Here is an 18,975-nt window from a genome sequence, read left to right as displayed (position 1 = left end):
CTCGACGAGTGTTCATCTCTTGAAATCTTTTCATAATCACTTCATCATCAATAATATCAAAGTATCTTTCTCACATATATCATTCCAATACATTTACACTGTTATGATTAAAGATTTATTGAATAGATGTCATGATTCAATGAGACAAAGTTGAATTCATACAGAGAACTAACTTCAATTACAGTTGAGGGGGAAAAAAAAGTGAATGACTGACGCAAAGGAAGACTTGAAATAGAATAGGTTTTAATTTAAGTGGTGCAAAGGGGCTGCTTTAGCTTTTAGGTTAGTAATTCTTAAGTTAATAAAAAAAGGAAAGTTCAGAAGGGTCATATTTAATAATAAATTATATACAAAGGGTAAATATTAACGAATGCAGGATTATTTACAGAACTTCAGAAGGGTCAGCTAACCCTTGTTGGCTTTTATTGGCTCCACCTTTGTGTATGTATGTATGTATTAACTCCAATTGAGATATATTAACTTTTCACATGATGTGAATCATGTGAATCGCTATTGGGTCTATAACTCAAAGCTCTTTTTTTTTTTTCCAAAGCAATGTGAATGATGCACATTTGCTTTGGGGAAAAAAAGGGATCGTTATATGTTATAAAATTAACTTGTCTCATCATGACATATGGTAATTATTATCTTGTTACAAAGTTTGAAAACTACATATAATTCGTCACAAGTTAACTTTTCAATCCTTGAAAACTTGACTACAAAAAAGAACAAGTAATCTTACAATGATCAAATTTTGAATTTTATATATAATCTTACTACATATCAGACGTGTGAATCATTTTTTTGTTTGTTTCTTTTCTGGTAATTCAAGTCCACTTACTTCAAACATAAGTTGGAATTCATACATAGAGGAACTCTAGAAGTTGCAGTGCAAACGGCTTTTCGTAATTTCCTTAATTCTATTTTTGTTTGTTTCTTTTCTGGTAATTCAAGTCCACTTACTTCAAACATAAGTTGGAATTCATACATAGAGGAACTCTAGAAGTTGCAGTGCAAACGGCTTTTCGTAATTTCCTTAATTCTTCTGACATCTACAGTGCCAAGTGCCGCCCACAAATTTTGCCGTCTTCATTTCTTCAATCCCATGAAACTTTCCACAAGTTCGTCTGCATGGTCCACTCCACTATTAGCTAATGGGGCCCCCCATGCCCTCATGGAATACGACTTCAGCTGCAACAAGTGGAAGTCTTGGGTGGATAACTAGAAGAAAGTTGAAGTAAATGTGATTTATAAATTCATCGTGCGTTGACCAACCCAGTCAGAATATGAAAGTTTGACTGCCAAAGCCGACATCTGAATAATATTACCAAATTGATAACAATTTTCGGTGGCGTACTGTCATTGTTTTCAAACTTATCTTCCCCAATTAAAACAAGCCCGCTTTCTCTTACCACAACACAAAAGTTTGTATATAAAAGCCAACCAGGGCATTTTACATTTGGAAAGAAGTCTTCGACTTACCCTAATTTCAATGGAGGAAATTCAGATACCTGAGTATTTCATATGTCCCATATCTCTTCAGATCATGAAAGACCCAGTAACGGTGTTGACCGGCATCACCTACGACCGCGAAAGCATCGAGCAGTGGTTTTCAACAACACACGACATGTCGTGCCCGGTCACAAAGCAGGCCTTGCCAAGAGACAACGCCTTGACGCCTAATCACACTCTCCGCAGGCTGATCCAGCAATGGTGCAAAGAAAATGCAACCAACGGTGTAGGTTTGATCCCAACTCCGAAACTTACCCTGAACAAGATCTATGTCTCTGGACTTGTCCAGGATCTTGGGGTTTCTCATTTGCAGGCCAACGCGTTGAAAAAATTGGAAGCCCTTGCATTAGAGAATGCTCAAAGGAACAGGAGGTCCATGGGTGAAGCAGGTGTTGCCAAAGCTATGGTTTTGTTCATTGTAAGATGTTACAAGGAAGGTGCTCAAAGAAATGGTGTTCTAGAAGCTTTGAGAATTTTGCACCATGTATGGAGTGTGGCTGATGATCATGAAGTTAAGCTTATTGTCAATGGAAGCAATGACTTTCTTGAATCTTTGACATGGGTTTTAGGATGTGATCCTGAGATGGATAACCATGCGATCCTCATGAAAAGCGAAGCGATACTAGTAATGAAAATGGCAATGGAAGTCATAACTGCAAGTCAGCTCGAGCTGTTGAATCTTGAATTTTTCAAGAATATTGTAATGGTGTCTAAAGAGAAGATCTCCCAAGAAGCTCTCAAATCTGCACTGCATGTTCTAATAGAAGCATGCCTGTTGGGGAGAAATCGAATGAAGATGGTTGAATCCGGTGCAATTTTCCAGCTCATCGAGCTTGAACTAGCAAGACCCGAAAGGCACATCACCGAGCTGATCTTCAATCTCTTGGCCAATTTGTGTGGCTGCGCTGATGGGAGAGCACAGCTTCTAAAGCACGCTGGTGGAATTGCTTTAGTGTCTAAAAGAATTCTTAGGGTTTCACCAGCAACAGATGATCGAGCAGTCCATATACTTTCATTGATCGCGATGTTCTCAGCGACACATGAAGTTCTTCTGGAGATGCTGTTAGTTGGAGCAGTGTCAAAGCTTTGCATGGTAATGCAAGCAGACTGTACAGCCCATTTGAAGAAGAAGGTTAGAGGGATCTTAAGGCTGCATTCTAATGTATGGAACAATCAACCTTGTATTGCTGTATATCTTGTAACAAGGCCAAGGTAACATTAGTACTAACTTTTACATGATAATTTATTATTATTTTTATTATTATTTTTATACAAGCGATATTAGAGCCATTCTAGCTGGCAAAACTCGGGCTTTTTTGGGTGTTTGGTATGGGCCAAAAAGGGTTTCCAGCAGCAAAGGCTAGCCCTGACAGGAGCTGGGGTCCATGAGCCTGAGCTGGCTTGAGGGGGAGTTCAGCCTGAGTTCAAGCCAGGGTTTGCTGACGTCAGTGATGACGTCAGCAACAATTTTTTAAAAAAATCTAAAAAAAATACCAAAAAATTCAGGTTTAAAAATAAAAATAAATACTTAGTCATATTTTTCACTTTCTACACAAAAACTCTATACAAATTCCTCTCCTCATATCTCATGTAAATAGTTGTTGCCATGGTAATGGGTGGAAACACCACAACCTTTTGCAATGGCAGCTACTATTCACGTAAATAGTAGCTGCCATAGTCCCCCCATTGCCATGGAAAATGGCAAATGGGTGGAGTTGCTCTTAAAGGAAGAAGGAATCGAATGTAGGACCTCAAATATGTGACTAAATGCTCATAATCAGTTAAGCTACAAACGCTTTTCCATAATTAAATCTTTTTATTGCCAGTATATATTCCCGAACATTTTGTTCAAGACTTTGTTATCGTGTAAAGATTAAGCGTGCGAATTGTGTATAACATTGACTTTGTAATTGGGCTCAAATTACAAGCGGAACAAAACTCAAACAACAAGCAGGGAAACGTGTATTACAGCAACAGTTGACTTTGAATTAGGTTGTCCTTTTCTTCATTTAGACATATAATGCTTATCTTCTCCCTACCAATCATCATAACAAACATGTCCAAATTGTTTCAAACTTGTGGTTAAATCTAAGTAAATGTGGGGTCTATTCTTCATGTTTGTACCTAAATATTTATTTATAAATAAGTAGACTGTTGCTATCAGGGACGGACTCACGATTCCGAATTGAGGCAGGTTAAATTTACCTTACGTACAAAACCTAATAAGAATAAAGAAAACTTGACAATACGAGTGAATTTTATTAATAACCAAAACATATTACACTTAGTAGGGGGGGACATAATGAGTCTTACCCCTCAAAATACATCTAGTACATAGATAGAAACTAGTAAACTAAAAAAAAAAAAAAAGACAAGAAGAAATAAACATGCAATGCAAATACAAACAACATTATAGAAGTTGCACCCTTCGAGTCTTGATAGAGTTAAAATCACTAATTATCGATTCATTATCTATATTACCAGCAAATTATTTCTCAATGTGTAATAACATACAATTAGAAAGAAAGTCATCACCTATCTTGCTCCGAAGTCAATTTTTGATAAGTCTCATACATGAAAATGCTCGTTTTGTTGTTGCTATAGAAACTGGAAGAGTTAGCACCAAACGAATCAATCTATCAATTAAGTAGTATGTTTGCGCTAATCTTGTTTCAATTAAGTGTTGAAGCAATATAGGAATGGAATCAAGATTCTTGAACGCTGGAATGCGATCCATATCAATCTTATAAAATCCCAATTGTTGATGTAAAGCTTGCAACTCAGTTGTACTGAATCTTGAGGATAAAATTTCTCAGCAAAAGTGCATAGATCACCAATGTTAAATCACTTGAAAGCATCACGAGGATCCAATGCTGAGCTAAAACAAAGGAGTTCCACAATTCCATATGGAAATCAAGTATTTAACTCCCCCAATTAATAATCTATTACCTCATTAAATACATCAATATGATAATAATGCTCAAATGTTATGCAATCTTTTTGTTGACAAGAACGATGAGTGCCCATTGTACGACGGTTACCCATCTCAGGCATACAAATGTCATGTGTTTCACAAAATGATTGCACACTATGTATAAAATCATCCCAAACATTTTTCTCAATTCAACAAGCTCCATTTTTGTACTTGCAACCAAATTCAAAGCACTCACAATGTCTTGAGATTTTCTTTGAAGTTCTTGACAAAGAAAATCAGTGAATCTCATAGTTTTGTCCAACGAATTCAAGCAAAAGCAAAGTCCAAATATAACATAGAAATTTTAATACCTTCTGCTTCCCCACGAAATTGTGAGATAGGACCATGATGACTGATATCCTTAACAAGTGTCTTGGTAGCATCAAATAAATCAATCAAACTCCTAATAGAACTAAAATGTGAGCCCTAATGAGTACTTCCAGGTCGTTGCAAACAACGAATTTGGTTAACCCCTTTACCTGTTCCAAGTCTTCCAACCGTTAGTAAGTCTTCAATTTTAGCTTGACAAGTTGATTTTAACTCATAATGGCATTTGGCAGAAGCACAAACAAAGTTCACAATATTATTTAACATTGAAATTTTTTTCCAAGCAAGTCTTACCTCTTTAGCTGCAGCATTTAAAGCTAATTTGAGGCAATGAGCAAAGCAATGTATATAATATGCATATGGACAATCATTAAGAAATAATGCTTGTAAGCCACTCCATTGACCACGCATATTGCTAGCACCATCATATCCTTGACCACGCATATTACTCATTAAAAGACTATGCTTACCAAGCACTTTACAAATATCAGTTTTAAGAGTTAAGGAATTAGTGTCATGGACATTCGCAATATCGAAAAACTTTTCTCGAATATGCCCATCACAACCCACAAACCTTAGGATAATAGCCATTTGTTCCTTCTTAGATTCGTCAAGTGCTTCATCAACGAGAATACAAAACTTCCCATCTTCCCCAATTTCATCGCGTATCATCTTTCTCACTTTGTTAGCAAAGATATTTAGGATCTCTTTTGTATATCTTATGTGAAATATATTGGGCATTGAAGGGAGCATTCTTTAACACAAGTTTTTCAATTTCTTCGTTCATTCTTGCAAAAGCTTTTATCAACCCAATGAAATTACCGCGATTAGATGAGTCACAAGATGCATCATCACCTCTAAAATCCATTCCTTGATTTGCTAGATATCTAATGCCCTCTGTTGTGGTTGTAAGCCTCAACCGATTTCTTGTAACTTCATGTGGGGGTTGAACTACTTTGTCAATATGGTGACTACGGTTTTTTAAATCCATCCACTTTTGTATAGCAAAATGATGTGGTGAATTTATAATGCTTACATGAGTAAGGAAAACACAATCTTTTCCACCAATTAGTTTCCAACTTCTAAACCCATCTTGAGTGAATGCCTTATGTGAGTGATCAATATTAAAAAGAAAGCATGGAAAGCAAAATGCTTTATCATAATGAACCGAATACTCAAGCCAAGGGAATTGCTTATACCAACTACCATTAAATCAACGCATTTGATTCCCTTCGAAGTGTGATGGATATTCATTTAATTTTGGTTGACATGGCCCTAACATAATATATTCTCTTCGAACATTATCATGTTGATTAGGTAGAAATGTGTCAATTTGAGGACGTAATCTCGGATCACGCTCAAGAGAATTAGTATCAAATTCTTGTCTTTGAGAATCGACTATTGCATTTTCAGACTCCACTCTTTAAGGATCAGAAGGAGGTTGTTCCTCACAAATTGGAGGAGATGGAGGAGGCATGCTAGTTGACTCATTAACATTCCTCTTAAAAAAATCCTGAAGAGTCTTTAATCTCTTAGGATTTTGATGTTGACCAAGAATTTTAAATATATAACCTATTAAGGAATATATAGAAGACAACATGTTAGCAATTAATTAATTCATCTAATCCCTGATTAATAATTCATCATTCATATAATCAATTGATAATTTATAATACTCAATTACAAATCCCTAATTTTTTTATGAAATTGAAAAACCCTAATTTTTTTTAGTGTTTATAAAGTATCAATTAGAGATTTTCAATTTCATAAATAAATAAAAAAAATTGATACTTTATAAACTCTAAAAAAATCCCCAAATTTCAATAACAACAAATTGGGGGAAGACAACAACAAAGAAGATGTTGATGAATGAAAATAGGAGCAAACAACCAAAACATACCAGTGAAGCTAAAGCAAAACAACTAGAACAAGACAACCAAAACTTGCCAACCAAAGCAAACAACAACATCAACACGAAAGACAAACAATGAAATCAGAAAAATAAACCTTTAGTTAAACCTTCAAGAGAGGAGAGGAGAGGAGCAGAAGCTGCAGCGAAGAAGAGCTTTGGCTTAGCGCGTCAATGGGACTCCCAATATATCTGCTCACTTGTTCTTTCTTCTTCTTAATTTTTGCTTTCTAAATGCAGCCAACCAGAGCTAATTCGTGAAGGGGTATTGTTGTTGTGTGAGTGGGCTTAGGCGGGCTAAAAATTTACTTTAGGCTGTAAAAAATTTAAAGGCCCCCGGGTTGTAGCCCAGTAAGAATGCACTAAGGTCCGTGCCTGATTTCTATGATATGTTCACACTTTGGGTGTGATTTACAGAGTGCTTCTATAGTGAGTGGAAAGTTATAAGGGGTTTTTTTGAGGGGTATGTAAGAGCCGTTGGATTTCATCCAACGGTGAGTTTTTGAAAGAGGGTGCATGTAGAACTCGGTTGAAATCTGACCCGTTTGGAAACCCAACTTCAGCTGAAGATTTTTCCCTCTCTGTGAAAAACTCAAGAACATAATCCTCTCTTTTTTAATGTAATGCAAATCCACAATTAGAAAGATCCAAAGCTCCCAAACCCTATAATCGCTCCATTGTCATCAGCTCCTTGGGAGGCCTGCGATCTATGGTATCCTCGGTATGACGATTAATGACTTTTACCTAGCTATTGCCCTATTTTGATTCTATGATTCAAGTGAAAACCCCTTCTCTTTTTCGTTCAGCAGAAGAGATTCCAGATGAAAGCAAAGTAGCATATCTATTTTTCGTGCTGCTGCAGTTGTTCCTCGATTTTGGTAGAGATGGAGTCTCCACTACGAAAGAATCTTCTGTAATGTCCACCACATTCTCTCAAGCTGACTGACTTGAGCTCCCGATTGACTTTGAGAGGTAAGTTCACTCTTCTGGATTGATTTTGTTGGGTTTGGTTTGTTTTTTGTGAGGGTGAGAAATTTGTCATTTGTGGCATCAATAATGCGTCATTTGCTCTGCTATCAATAATGCGTCATTTCCTTATGAATATTCAATATACTTAGTTAATTATTTTTTTTCGGATGAGGGGTTGGAAAATTATGAAATGTAGGTTAAAGATCCTAAACTTAGGCTTAATGGCATTAGGAGTAAGCATTTGGAGAGGATATTGGGTGAAGTTCTGTAATTGCTGGTTTGAATTACATTTGAGTTCTTAGTTGAACATGTTGATTCTAATGTTATTTTTTCTAGATTATTTCACAAGAGATGACGTAACTATTATTAAATTTTGCTTGTGTTTTGTGTAATCAGAATCCAACAAGCTAGGCTATGAGTGTTTTGTGTCAATTTGGGCAATGTTTTGTGTAAGTGGAATGCATTGATATGTTGTGATGCAGTAATGATTGATTAATGAATTAATGTTTGCTATGCAGTAATATAGAAGTAGATCAATAATATACGTGGATAAAATGTCTGGGGGCTCAGTGATGACTCATGTAACAGCTAATGGGAGGGTTTACATTCTGAAGTAAGAAATGAGAAAACACTAGCAGTTGGGATGAAGTTCGACTCGCTTGACCTCCTTTATAATTTCTATAATATATATGCATTCTTGGCTAGGACTTCATTCCAGCTTTTGAGGGAAAAATAAGAAAGAGATTCTGAGGAAAGAATTTGTATGTTGCAAACAAGGTGCATACAGGAATGATGAAACTCGGGAGAGAAAAAGACAACGGGGAATAAGTAGATGCAATTGCAAAGCTAAGATTGTGGTTGTGAAAGCAAATGGGAGCAAGAAGTATACCATCTCTCTTTTTGCAGAGGGACACAATCATAAGATGACACCCTCAGAAAGAATGCATTTATTGAGATCACACCGTCGTATTTCAGATTCTACAAAAGTACTCACAAAACAGTTGGGTTCGGTTAATATTCCCATTAATCAGAAGGTAAGTATTTTCGATGTGCAATCTGGAGGAATGGATAAAATCGGTTTTATCAAAAAGGATATCTACATTCTTGAATGTAGTGTGAATGAGAAGTTGAGAAACCACGATGTTGAACTAGTGACAGAGTATTTTATGGCTGAATATAAAAAAAATGAGGTTTTTTTTATTTCAAGATTGAGGGAGATGTCGATAACAGGTTTAGTCGATGTTTTTGGGCAGATGCAACTTCCAGACGGGCATATGGGTTTTATGGGGATGTTGTTGTATTCGATACCACATTCAACACGAATCGATACGACTTGACATTTGCACCAATGTTGGGAGTTAATAACCATGGTCAGACAATTGTCCTAGCATGCTCATTTTTGAGCAAGGAAACGACTGAGTCATTTATTTGGATGTTTGAGGAGTTTAAGAGAGCCATGCTAGGTGGCGAACCTAAAACGATCATTACAGATCAAGATGCGGCAATGAGCAGAGCGATTTCAATAGCCTTCCCGACTACATTTCATCGACTTTGCATATGGCACATCACATTAAAGTTCTCTGTTAAGTTACCACATTCTGCTTATAAGCAGTATTGGCGTGAATTCCAGAAAGCCATATGGGATACTGACAATAAGGATGAGTTTGATGCAAAATGGAATATTGTGGTTACAAAAGCTGGTTTGACTGACCATCCATGGCTAAGTTCAATGTTTGATTTAAGGAAATCTTGGGTTCCACCTACGCACGACACTTTTTGGCCGCTGAAATGTCAAGCAGCCAAAGAGCGGAATGTTCTCATGGTTTCTTCAAGCAATACATATCAAGGAGAAATTCGTTGATGGATTTCATAATACGATTTGAGAGGGCACTTTCTCATCAACGTCAAAAAGAGTTAGTTGCTCATCACGTAGATGCATTTGAAGTGGCTTAATGTATTCTACCGATGCCAGTGAACAAATAAATGGCTACGTTGTACACAAGGACAATGTTTCAAAAGTTTGAGCAAGAACTAATACAAAGTACAGCATGTTTCCTAGAGCTCAAAACAGAGGATGCTTCTAAAGTTGTTTTTAATGTGAGCGAAAGGAAAAATTGGGAAACAAGAGTGGCAAAAGTTGTATATGTCAAAGACTCTGACCACGCATCGTGTAGCTGCAAAAGATTTGAATTTGTTGGAATTATTTGCAAGCACATCCTAGCGTTGTTCAGAAGGGACCAGATTGAATATATGCCCGATAAATACATTTTGAAGAGGTGGAAGAAAACTGCAAAATCTGGATTGGTTTCAGATGCAAATGGCAACGAAATTAAAGACTCTGCAGATCCTGGTCTTTTAATAAAGCGGAGTACAATGTCCCGACTCGCTTCAGATGTGGTTGAGGATGCATTAATGTGTGAAGAAGGATGTGAGCTATTGTCAAAGACTCTAGAAAGTTTGCGGGTGAAGTTGAAGTTGTTGAAGGATGGACCAAGTAATGACGAAGTTGGGGGGTCCAGCTTTCAAACAGAATATATGAAAGATCCTAAGAGAGTAAGGTGCAATGGAGGGTCGCAACGGGTAATGAGAGCAAAGGAAAAGGCAATGAAGCGAGGGATTAGACACTATCGGGAGTGTGGACACATTGGTCATGATAGAAGACAATGCCCAAGAAATTTAAACACACCGTAAGATGTTAACACTATTTATAATAAGACCTAATTTTTGAATAGGTAAAGTTTTTATGTGCTTTTGTTTGATGTTTATGCAGGACATCACCGTCGAACGATGACGAATCAACTCCAATATATCTTAGTGACCCATTATTCGACGAATTTTACAGGATGCACGGACCAACTCAATGATTTAGGTTTCTATTATCTGAAGCCTGATTATTATGAAGACTAATGATCAGGTGAAGTTTTTAGATGCAATTTTATTATTATTATTTTTTTGTTCATGTCCACCGATGAGCTCTTACTATGTCCATTGATAATTGAAATGAAAATTTGCCTTGGTTTCATTCTTGCATGAAATTTGGACACATGTTAATTTTACGTCTTCTCCCTATTTAGAAATTTTCATAGACATTAGATAAAGTATCAAATTTTGATTTATGTGAAGAAGCAATGACTTTTACCTTGTAAAATGGGTAGTTTATGGTGAATTATGTTTTAACAGTGATTCATTAATTATATGACTAATGCAGCATTTCCAGCAGCCAGCTGTTGTTTCCATTACCAATAATGATTTCTAGTAGCACTCATCATTTCTAGCAGCACCCACTTTTTGTGAATGTTATGTTCTAGTGTTTTACTGGTGATTAAGATCTGAGCTCGACTGGTTATTAGGTGCACGATTTTGCAAACATTCATAACTGAAGGATACTTGAAGCACTTTGTTGGAACAGAAAGATTAGAAAGCAGCGTGTAAAAACGTACATTGCAGCTAATCACATTTTGAATGGTTGGAGAATATTAAAGGGTACACTAACATTTGAACTACTCATAATTCCACACACAAAAGAAAATTTGATTGCAAAGAATTTTATGTGCCCCCTCTTAACAATACCACGATCTCCCCAATCAACTGAACAACGGTAGCCGCAATCACTAGGTCGTATTGGTCAGCTTCTTCTTAGCAGGTCTCATGTGCTTATGGTCACTCATGTCCCTAGTGATATAGACAAAATAAATATTCAGCAATATTTGGAATTTTATTATATATAAATAAACCATAAACCATTCACTAAATAATGTATAGCACATGGTATTTTACTTATGACTCACGTGTCATGATAATGGGGCTTTACTGATTCCCAACGTGCTATGATATTGACTGCTTATTGAATAATATTTCCATATTTGCAAAATATAATGTTAGACAGAAGGAACACATGATTACTTGCAAGACATAGTCCCAATAATTATATATGAAGCAAACTGATATTTGTATTATTTTATATTAGATAATGACATTAAGGGAATATAGTTCTAATTTGTGCAATACCACGATCACCCCCAACCAACAGAACAGCTGTAGCCGCAATCACTTAGTCGTATCGGTCGGCTTCTTCCGAGCAGCTTTGACGTGCTTATGCTCATTCATGTCACCACCATCGTCTAGTATCTCTCTCACAGCATCAGGGGACACATAGTCCCAATTATAACTTGTATGAGTAGTTGCCGCGAATGCTCGGAATTTTTCGAATCCTTCGTTGAATGCCAACTCCAGTTCACTGTGGTGCTCTTCGCATCGCATATGGTTCATCAAACAACCTTTAATTTCATCATTCATTACTGTATCCAACTCCTCAGCTTTCAGCTTCCTTTTATGACTCAGATTCAAGTACTTGTTCTTTTGGGAGAACGCTTTGTTCACTCTAATGTTAAGATCAGCCAAAATGGCCTCGTCTTCAACACATTTCTCGTGCCATGAATTGATCAGTCTGGAATTATAATCCAGCTTGGTATTGACTGCATCTATTGCCTCTAATGGATCATCGGAGTCTTCCTCACTCCCAAATGATGTTGAAAATGGAAGGGGTCAGCGAGTACAACGTGGAAATGGAACCTGCGACTCCAATTTTTCATCTTCGATTATGTTGTTGGCGCCTGAAGAGGTTGACATGCTTGAATAATCCTATTTGTTTTAGAGGATGACGATTGCATATGCAATTTCGTTTGAGAAATGGAACATAGCTTTATAGACCAACATACCAAAGCTTGTGTGTAGTCAACATATGTATTTTATTTCAATTTTAAAAAAAGAGGTGTCAGGTTTTGCTTTTCAAGCATGTCAACCTCACACTCTCCTTACACCACTGTTAATGGTTGAAAGAAACTCAATGGAAGTGGCATCTAGTTAGTGAACCCAACCAAACTAACCAAACTAGTTAGGATTAAACTTAGATTGTATGAGACCTTTTTTAATTTATACATTGTCAACCAAATGTTTTTTTTTTGGCAGGAACCCTTTTGTATTGGTATTACTATCACCCCTTTCATAGAAATTCTCCCTCCACAAAAAACTCACTCCTCCACCGAATTTGTCTGCATCTAATGAAACTCTCTCCTCCACAGAAACTTTCTCCCCTCATTGAATGGATTTAGTAACCAAGTTTGATGTGAGCATAATAAATACCCCTCCAAACAAAGACTGCCTTCGAAACACAAGTGAGTCACCAGACAAGCAATGTCATATTCCTAGATAGAATGACCATTTTGTTGGAAGTTTTGAGTCTGAAAGAGTTCTTGCTTTCTAGAAGGAGAGGCATCTTCAACTTGGTGATGAAATCCAAAGGGCAAGGGCACGTTTGGAATTTGTTGAAGGACAAATTGAAGATGACAAAAGGCACGCCAATCTGAATAGGGCGAAGTTGTAGCTCATGAAGCGTAGACACAAACGACTTCGGAGGTGTAGCTGTTCAAAAATACAAGAACTCATCTAATGCAATGGAGTCAAAGAAGCGTGTGATGCAAGCTGGATTCGACTACTTTCGGTCCTATGCAAAACTTGTCGCACCCGGGTTTGATTGTCATCTATTACCGTTTCCGACATTAACAAATATACTCAGCAAGGGAAGTAACCATTATGGTTATCGTGTTTGAGTAAAGGCAAATCAGAGGAATTGGAATTTTCGTTAAACTCTGCTTCAAACCTATTTTGATGCTTACTACTATAGAAGATTTCAACCTTAATATTTTGATGTCTTTAATTACGATAACACGATGCAAAATGCCCATCAACTTCTGTCATGTGTTGCTGCCATGTCCATTTTTTTGTGATCACGTATTAGATTTGGACATGGTTACATCATATGCAATGTTGCCTTTATGTATTATATGTTAGGGCAAGGTTTATGAAAAAGCATGTGTGAGTGCTTTTGTGACAAGGTTATGGCATTATTTTGTACCAGTTATATATTATTTTTTATACTGGTTCATATCCTACTATTGCTTTATTTCTTTATATTATATGTTTATGCGATTGGATATGATAGAACATATATTATTGATTCCCAATGCGGCGTCATATGGACAACTTATTAAATACCGCCGACGTGTTCAAAACTCTAGGTGCAGGTGCATATGGACAACTTATTGAATATCTCTGACGTCTTCAAAGCTCTAGGCGCATGCACAGTTCCAATGATGGCTTCGAAGTAGTGGTGCATTTATTATATATGTACATTATTATAACCAAAACAGATAATTTTACATCCTTATATATGAAAGGAAACTAATTCTTGTATTATTACAAATTATATAACGAATATTAAGGAAATATACTTGTTAAAGTGACAAACATATATACTTAGGGTTAAGAGGAAAGTGAGTTATGTAAACAATTTTGGAATTTTTAATTGCGAAATGAATGATTTATGGGTTCCATAGTTTTATAACGTCACAAGGAGGCCGAAGTATTTGTATGATTTTTCTACTATTTATTATCTTTTTTCAAAGATTTTTGCACTAAAAAAACCAAAATAATTGCCAAATGGACACCTGACGCGATCTCAGCCCCTCACCTTTCACCCCTTGACAAGTGTACGTCAGTCAACATGGCCACATCCTTACCTTTTACCCTAAATTATTATTTTATTACTTTTTCTTAGAAAATTCATAACTAAATACACAAAAATCAGAAAAATGATCCGAAAATTGCTACGAACTCATTGAGACTCCATCTCCCTTGCTGAATTCCCCGATTCATGGTTACGCATTTTAAAAAATAATTCCGAACATTAACGGGAGATGCTTGTTGAAGTAGGTTATTGAAGTTAAAGTTAACAAACATATATACTTAGGGTTAAGAGGAAAGTGAGTTATGTAAACCAATTTGGATGTTTTCATTGCGAAATGGATGATTTATGGGTTCCCCTCGTTTTATAACGTCACAAGGAGGCCGGAGCATTTTTCGGGCCATTTTTAGGATTTTTCTACTATTTATTACCTTTTTTCTAAGATTTTTGCACTAAAAAAGCCAAAATAATTGCCAAATGGACACCTGACGCGATCTCAGCCCCTCACATTTCACCACTTGACAAGTGTGCATCAGTCAACATGACCACATCCTTACCTTTTACCCTAAATTATTATTTTATTACTTTTTCTTAAAAATTCATAACTAAATACACAAAAATCAGAAAAATGATCCGAAAATTGCTACGAACTCATTGAGACTCCATCTCCTTTGCTGAATTCTCCGGTTCATGGTTACGCATTTTAAAAAACAATTCCGAACATTAACGGGAGATGCTTGTTGAAGTAGGTCATTGAAGTTAAAGTTAACAAACATATATACTTAGGGTTAAGAGGAAAGTGAGTTATGTAAACCAATTTAGATGTTTTCATTGCGAAATGGATGATTTATGGGTTCCCCTCATTTTATAACGTCACAAGGAGGCCGGAGTATTTTTCGGGCCATTTTTAGGATTTTTCTACTATTTATTACATTTTTTCTAAGATTTTTGCACTAAAAAAGCCAAAATAATTGCCAAATGGCCACCTGACGCAATCTCAGGCCCTCACCTTTCACCCTTTGACAAGTGTGCGTCAGTCAATATGGCCACATCCTTACCTTTTACCCTAAATTATTATTTTATTACTTTTTCTTAGAAAATTCATAACTAAATACACAAAAATCACAATAATGTTCCGAAAATTGCTACGAACTCATTGAGACTTCATCTTCCTCCTGAATTCCCTGTTTCATGGTTATGCTACATTAGTATTTTATTATTATTTATCCTAAATTATTATTATTATTATTATTGTTATATTACTTTTTAGCTTGTACATTTGTTAATTATATTTACTCCATATTTTTATTTTTATTTTTATTTTTCGTGCGAATAGACCGTTTCTGGTGCTAATCAGTTTTTCTCTTCTTCAATTTGTTAATGTTTTTCTTTTTTAGGTTTAAGGGATGTTTTCAAAAATAAAATGGAAATATACAAGCCATCCATTCTACAACATCAGGAAATAATTATTCAAAGTCATTCACTGTTCAAGTTTTGCTTAAGAAACGTGTAACCAAATCATTTGAGATATGCTAAGTGGGAAAATGTCATTCCCAAGCACCGGTGAAAAGACACATACTCACTCCATGTGTGCATTTTCGTTTACCAAATATTAAGATTGCAGTTGTGCAAAATATCTGTGTCAGTAAAATGTCATTCGTAGCCATCTATTATGCCAGTAATAATTCCACCATATAACATATATTATACATTTATATATAAAACGGTTTAGGACAGCACAAACACCAGACAAAATAGATTAAAACATGAAATAGAAAACAACATTTGTACAACGTAGCCAACCAACCTAGACCTAACCAGAAGCAAGACAATGCATAAAAACCGTACAAACATACTAAAACTAATTATAATGGTATGGATTCCCTGGCACAACATAGACACGCATCACCTTGAACCAAAAAACACTCTCACGGTGCCATTTGCATCGATTGCAACAAGTCCAGAAGGCAGGATTTATCTTTTCTTCAGTAGGGCAGCCTTGAATAACAAAACACCATTCGTTGTTGTTACAAGTGCTGCAGTGATTGAACTTAATCTTCCCATAGTGAAACATATCTACGATATGTCTTCCAATAGAGAAAACTCGGCTTAATCTTCGTCTCAAAACATCCCTGGTTCCTTTCATATCAATATTGTTACGTTGATTCAAAGAACACAAGAATTCTAATGCATCCTCTTTTGAGTGACCAATTCTGGACATACTAAGTAGTCCAACTAGATATGCCGCTTCCATATGGCCTGCCGTGGCTGCAATGCGCATCCCAGGACAATGCTTCCATATTACCCTGCATGAAAAACACTTCGAACGCTTCTCTAAATATCGCCTCAGGGTTCTCGCAAGCCCTGCATTGTTGCAAGAAATGCTGGACCTGAGTTGTGGCATGGTACCAGTTAGAATGGTCTTGGTACTTTTCCATTGAAATGGTGTTCCACACTTGTGGAGTGTTTGCCAACGTATTGAACAATGGGCACACAGATGTCATACGAAAGAGATCTTCCGATGATTGGGTTGCCACGTATAACATCAATTTAAACCAAGCTAACTCCGGGATGAAGGCTTGGGGCATATCCAAATGGAGATGCTTCCTTCTCTTTCCTCCGAGTGTAGTGAAATGTTTCGAATTCATTGAAATATTTTTGGAATGGAACGATTTGAGGAGTGGAAGAGGGGAGAAATGAGAATATATGGGGTTTTGGTTTTGTTTTAGCTTCTGTTTGTAGTGTTTTGAAAAGGTGTTTCCTTGGGGTTTTTCCAAGTTGACCCTTTTTAAAGAAACTGAACTCAACACCCAAAACTCAAGACAAGATAAGGGAAAACGTCATCGAAATGCAAAGAGAGTCAGATAGTCCAAAAGTCAATTAATAACCTATTTCCATAGCTATTTTTAGGCTTTTCCCGCCATCAAATTCATTGACACAAATGTGATGGATTACTGACTAGTGACAGAAGGTCCCATAAGATACTTTTTCATTTTCCCACACCACACTACCCCTAGTAAATGACGGATTCTTATCCAACTAGTTGCCTTAATGAAATATAAAGAAAATAATATATTTAAAGTAGTGTCCCCTCAATTTTTATATTAATATTTGGTAGTGAAATATTATATTGCTTTTCGGGGTAAAAGGTGTCACAATTCTGACGTGATACAGGTGTCCAAATCGTGACCAACCCACCCACACAGAAAAGAAGGGGTATGGTGAGAACTATGAGTGAGAAGGTATGAGTCCGAAGAGGTTTCAGTGAGAAGATCTGAGTGAGAAGAGGTACAAGTGATAAGATTCAACATGTCTTCGTCTTCATCTCCCGCTCAAACAAAGAGGTGTCAATATTGTGGAGCTGCAATGGTTCTTCAGGTTTCAAAATCAGATAAAAATTGAGGGAAGCCATTTTGGAAGTGTCTAACCTCCTATGTAAGTTTTCATTTCCAGAATATGTATGTGGGTGAAAAAAAAACCTAGGTCTAACTCTGACAGAATTATTTTGCATATATGATGCCTGCATATATGTGGCCCTATATCAATTGTCATATTATTTGTTCTTTTAATGACCAATTAAATGCACGGTTTCATGGATTGTAAACGTTCTCCCCAAAAATACATGTTGCACGCACCACCAATGACTTTTCAAACCCATTTTGTAATTTTTGTTCTTCAAATAGGTGGATAGGCATTGAGTTTAAATTATTGTTTGAAACAAAAGCATTTATTTGTCTGAAACCCAGTAAAAACTTTCCTGCACTTACTTTAAAAAAATAAAGTCATACGAAGACGATAAAATGACAATACAGGGCCAATACGATGCAATAATAAGACAATACCTTTTTTTTGAAGATTGCATAATTATTCAGTGTATATAGATTGTTTATTGATTGTTTACTGCATGTAAATCGCATGATATTGAATTTTTATTGAAGGTTTATTAACTGAATGTATTTCGCATGTTATTACTCCGATATTGAATGTTTATTGAAGGTTTATTGATTGTTTATATGTTTAGTGAAGGTTTAATGATTGTTAATTGCATGTATTTCGCATGTTATTGAACCGATATTCAATGTTTATTGAAGGTTGATTGAGTGTTTACTGCATGTATATCGCATGTTATTGCTCCAATATTCAATGTTTATTGGGGGCAAAAGTACGACTCAAGTAAGATTTAAGGAGTTAGATTTAAGGGGGGAAACGGTCCTTATTCTTTTTTTTAGTAGGAAGAACAACTGTTAAGTAGAATTTCCTATTCAATACGACTTCCTTATAGTTTATGTAATTGGGGACTGATGTATATTGCATGTCTATTGGGTGTATATTGCTTGTCATTGCCTGTGTATTGTTATTTACTTCCTTCGTAAGCAATAAAAATCAATACACACGCAATAGACAAGCAATATAGACGCACCAATATACATTACTTTTATGCTACTCAGCTGCCTAAAACCAATAGAATAAAAAAAATCAACCAATTTATTAACCGATTATAAAGGAGAGAGGGATTCAAACCCGAGGGGCAGTATGGAACCAATAGGGAGTTTTTATAGCATTGCACCTGGGGACATTTTTTCATGTGTTTCTATAAAGAGGACATGGTTGAATAAAACATTGGAGGCGAGGCCATAGCCGCCTATTCGCCTTACAGAATTACCTTATTAAGATGCAACCCATTGCGATTACGTCAAGGCATGTTGAACGGCTTAAGGATTGGGATATGATATTTGGAATGGTGGCTTGGATAAATGATGA

The 18,975-nt window shown here is 36.2% G+C and overlaps 1 protein-coding gene and 1 pseudogene across 1 annotated transcript; both read left to right on the top strand.

Moving 5' to 3' along the window:
- Window positions 1–1,464: 1,464 nt before the first annotated feature.
- Window positions 1,465–2,771, top strand: LOC103329605 (E3 ubiquitin-protein ligase PUB24 pseudogene; annotated as a pseudogene).
- A 7,170-nt stretch (window positions 2,772–9,941) lies between these two features.
- LOC103331327 (uncharacterized) lies at window positions 9,942–10,555 on the top strand. Its single transcript, XM_089045046.1, has 2 exons — window positions 9,942–10,378; window positions 10,462–10,555. The coding sequence occupies exons 1-2, from the start codon at window positions 9,942–9,944 to the stop codon at window positions 10,553–10,555; spliced, it is 531 nt and encodes a 176-aa protein (XP_088901172.1).
- The last annotated feature ends 8,420 nt before the right edge of the window (window positions 10,556–18,975 follow it).

This window comes from Prunus mume, linkage group LG1 (genome assembly GCF_029339155.1).
Source record: "Prunus mume cultivar Tortuosa linkage group LG1, ASM2933915v1, whole genome shotgun sequence".
Taxonomy (NCBI): domain Eukaryota; kingdom Viridiplantae; phylum Streptophyta; class Magnoliopsida; order Rosales; family Rosaceae; genus Prunus; species Prunus mume.
The sequence above is the reverse complement of the archived record's forward strand: the minus strand, read 5'-3'. Positions and strand labels throughout refer to the sequence as shown.

Bases quoted from the DNA above. Each gene is read 5' to 3' on its own strand.
- LOC103331327 (XM_089045046.1), top strand. From the start codon at position 9,942: ATGCCCGATAAATACATTTTGAAGAGGTGGAAGAAAACTGCAAAATCT. The intron at 10,379-10,461 runs GTAAGATGTTAA...ATGTTTATGCAG, and splicing joins CCAAGAAATTTAAACACACC to GACATCACCGTCGAACGATG.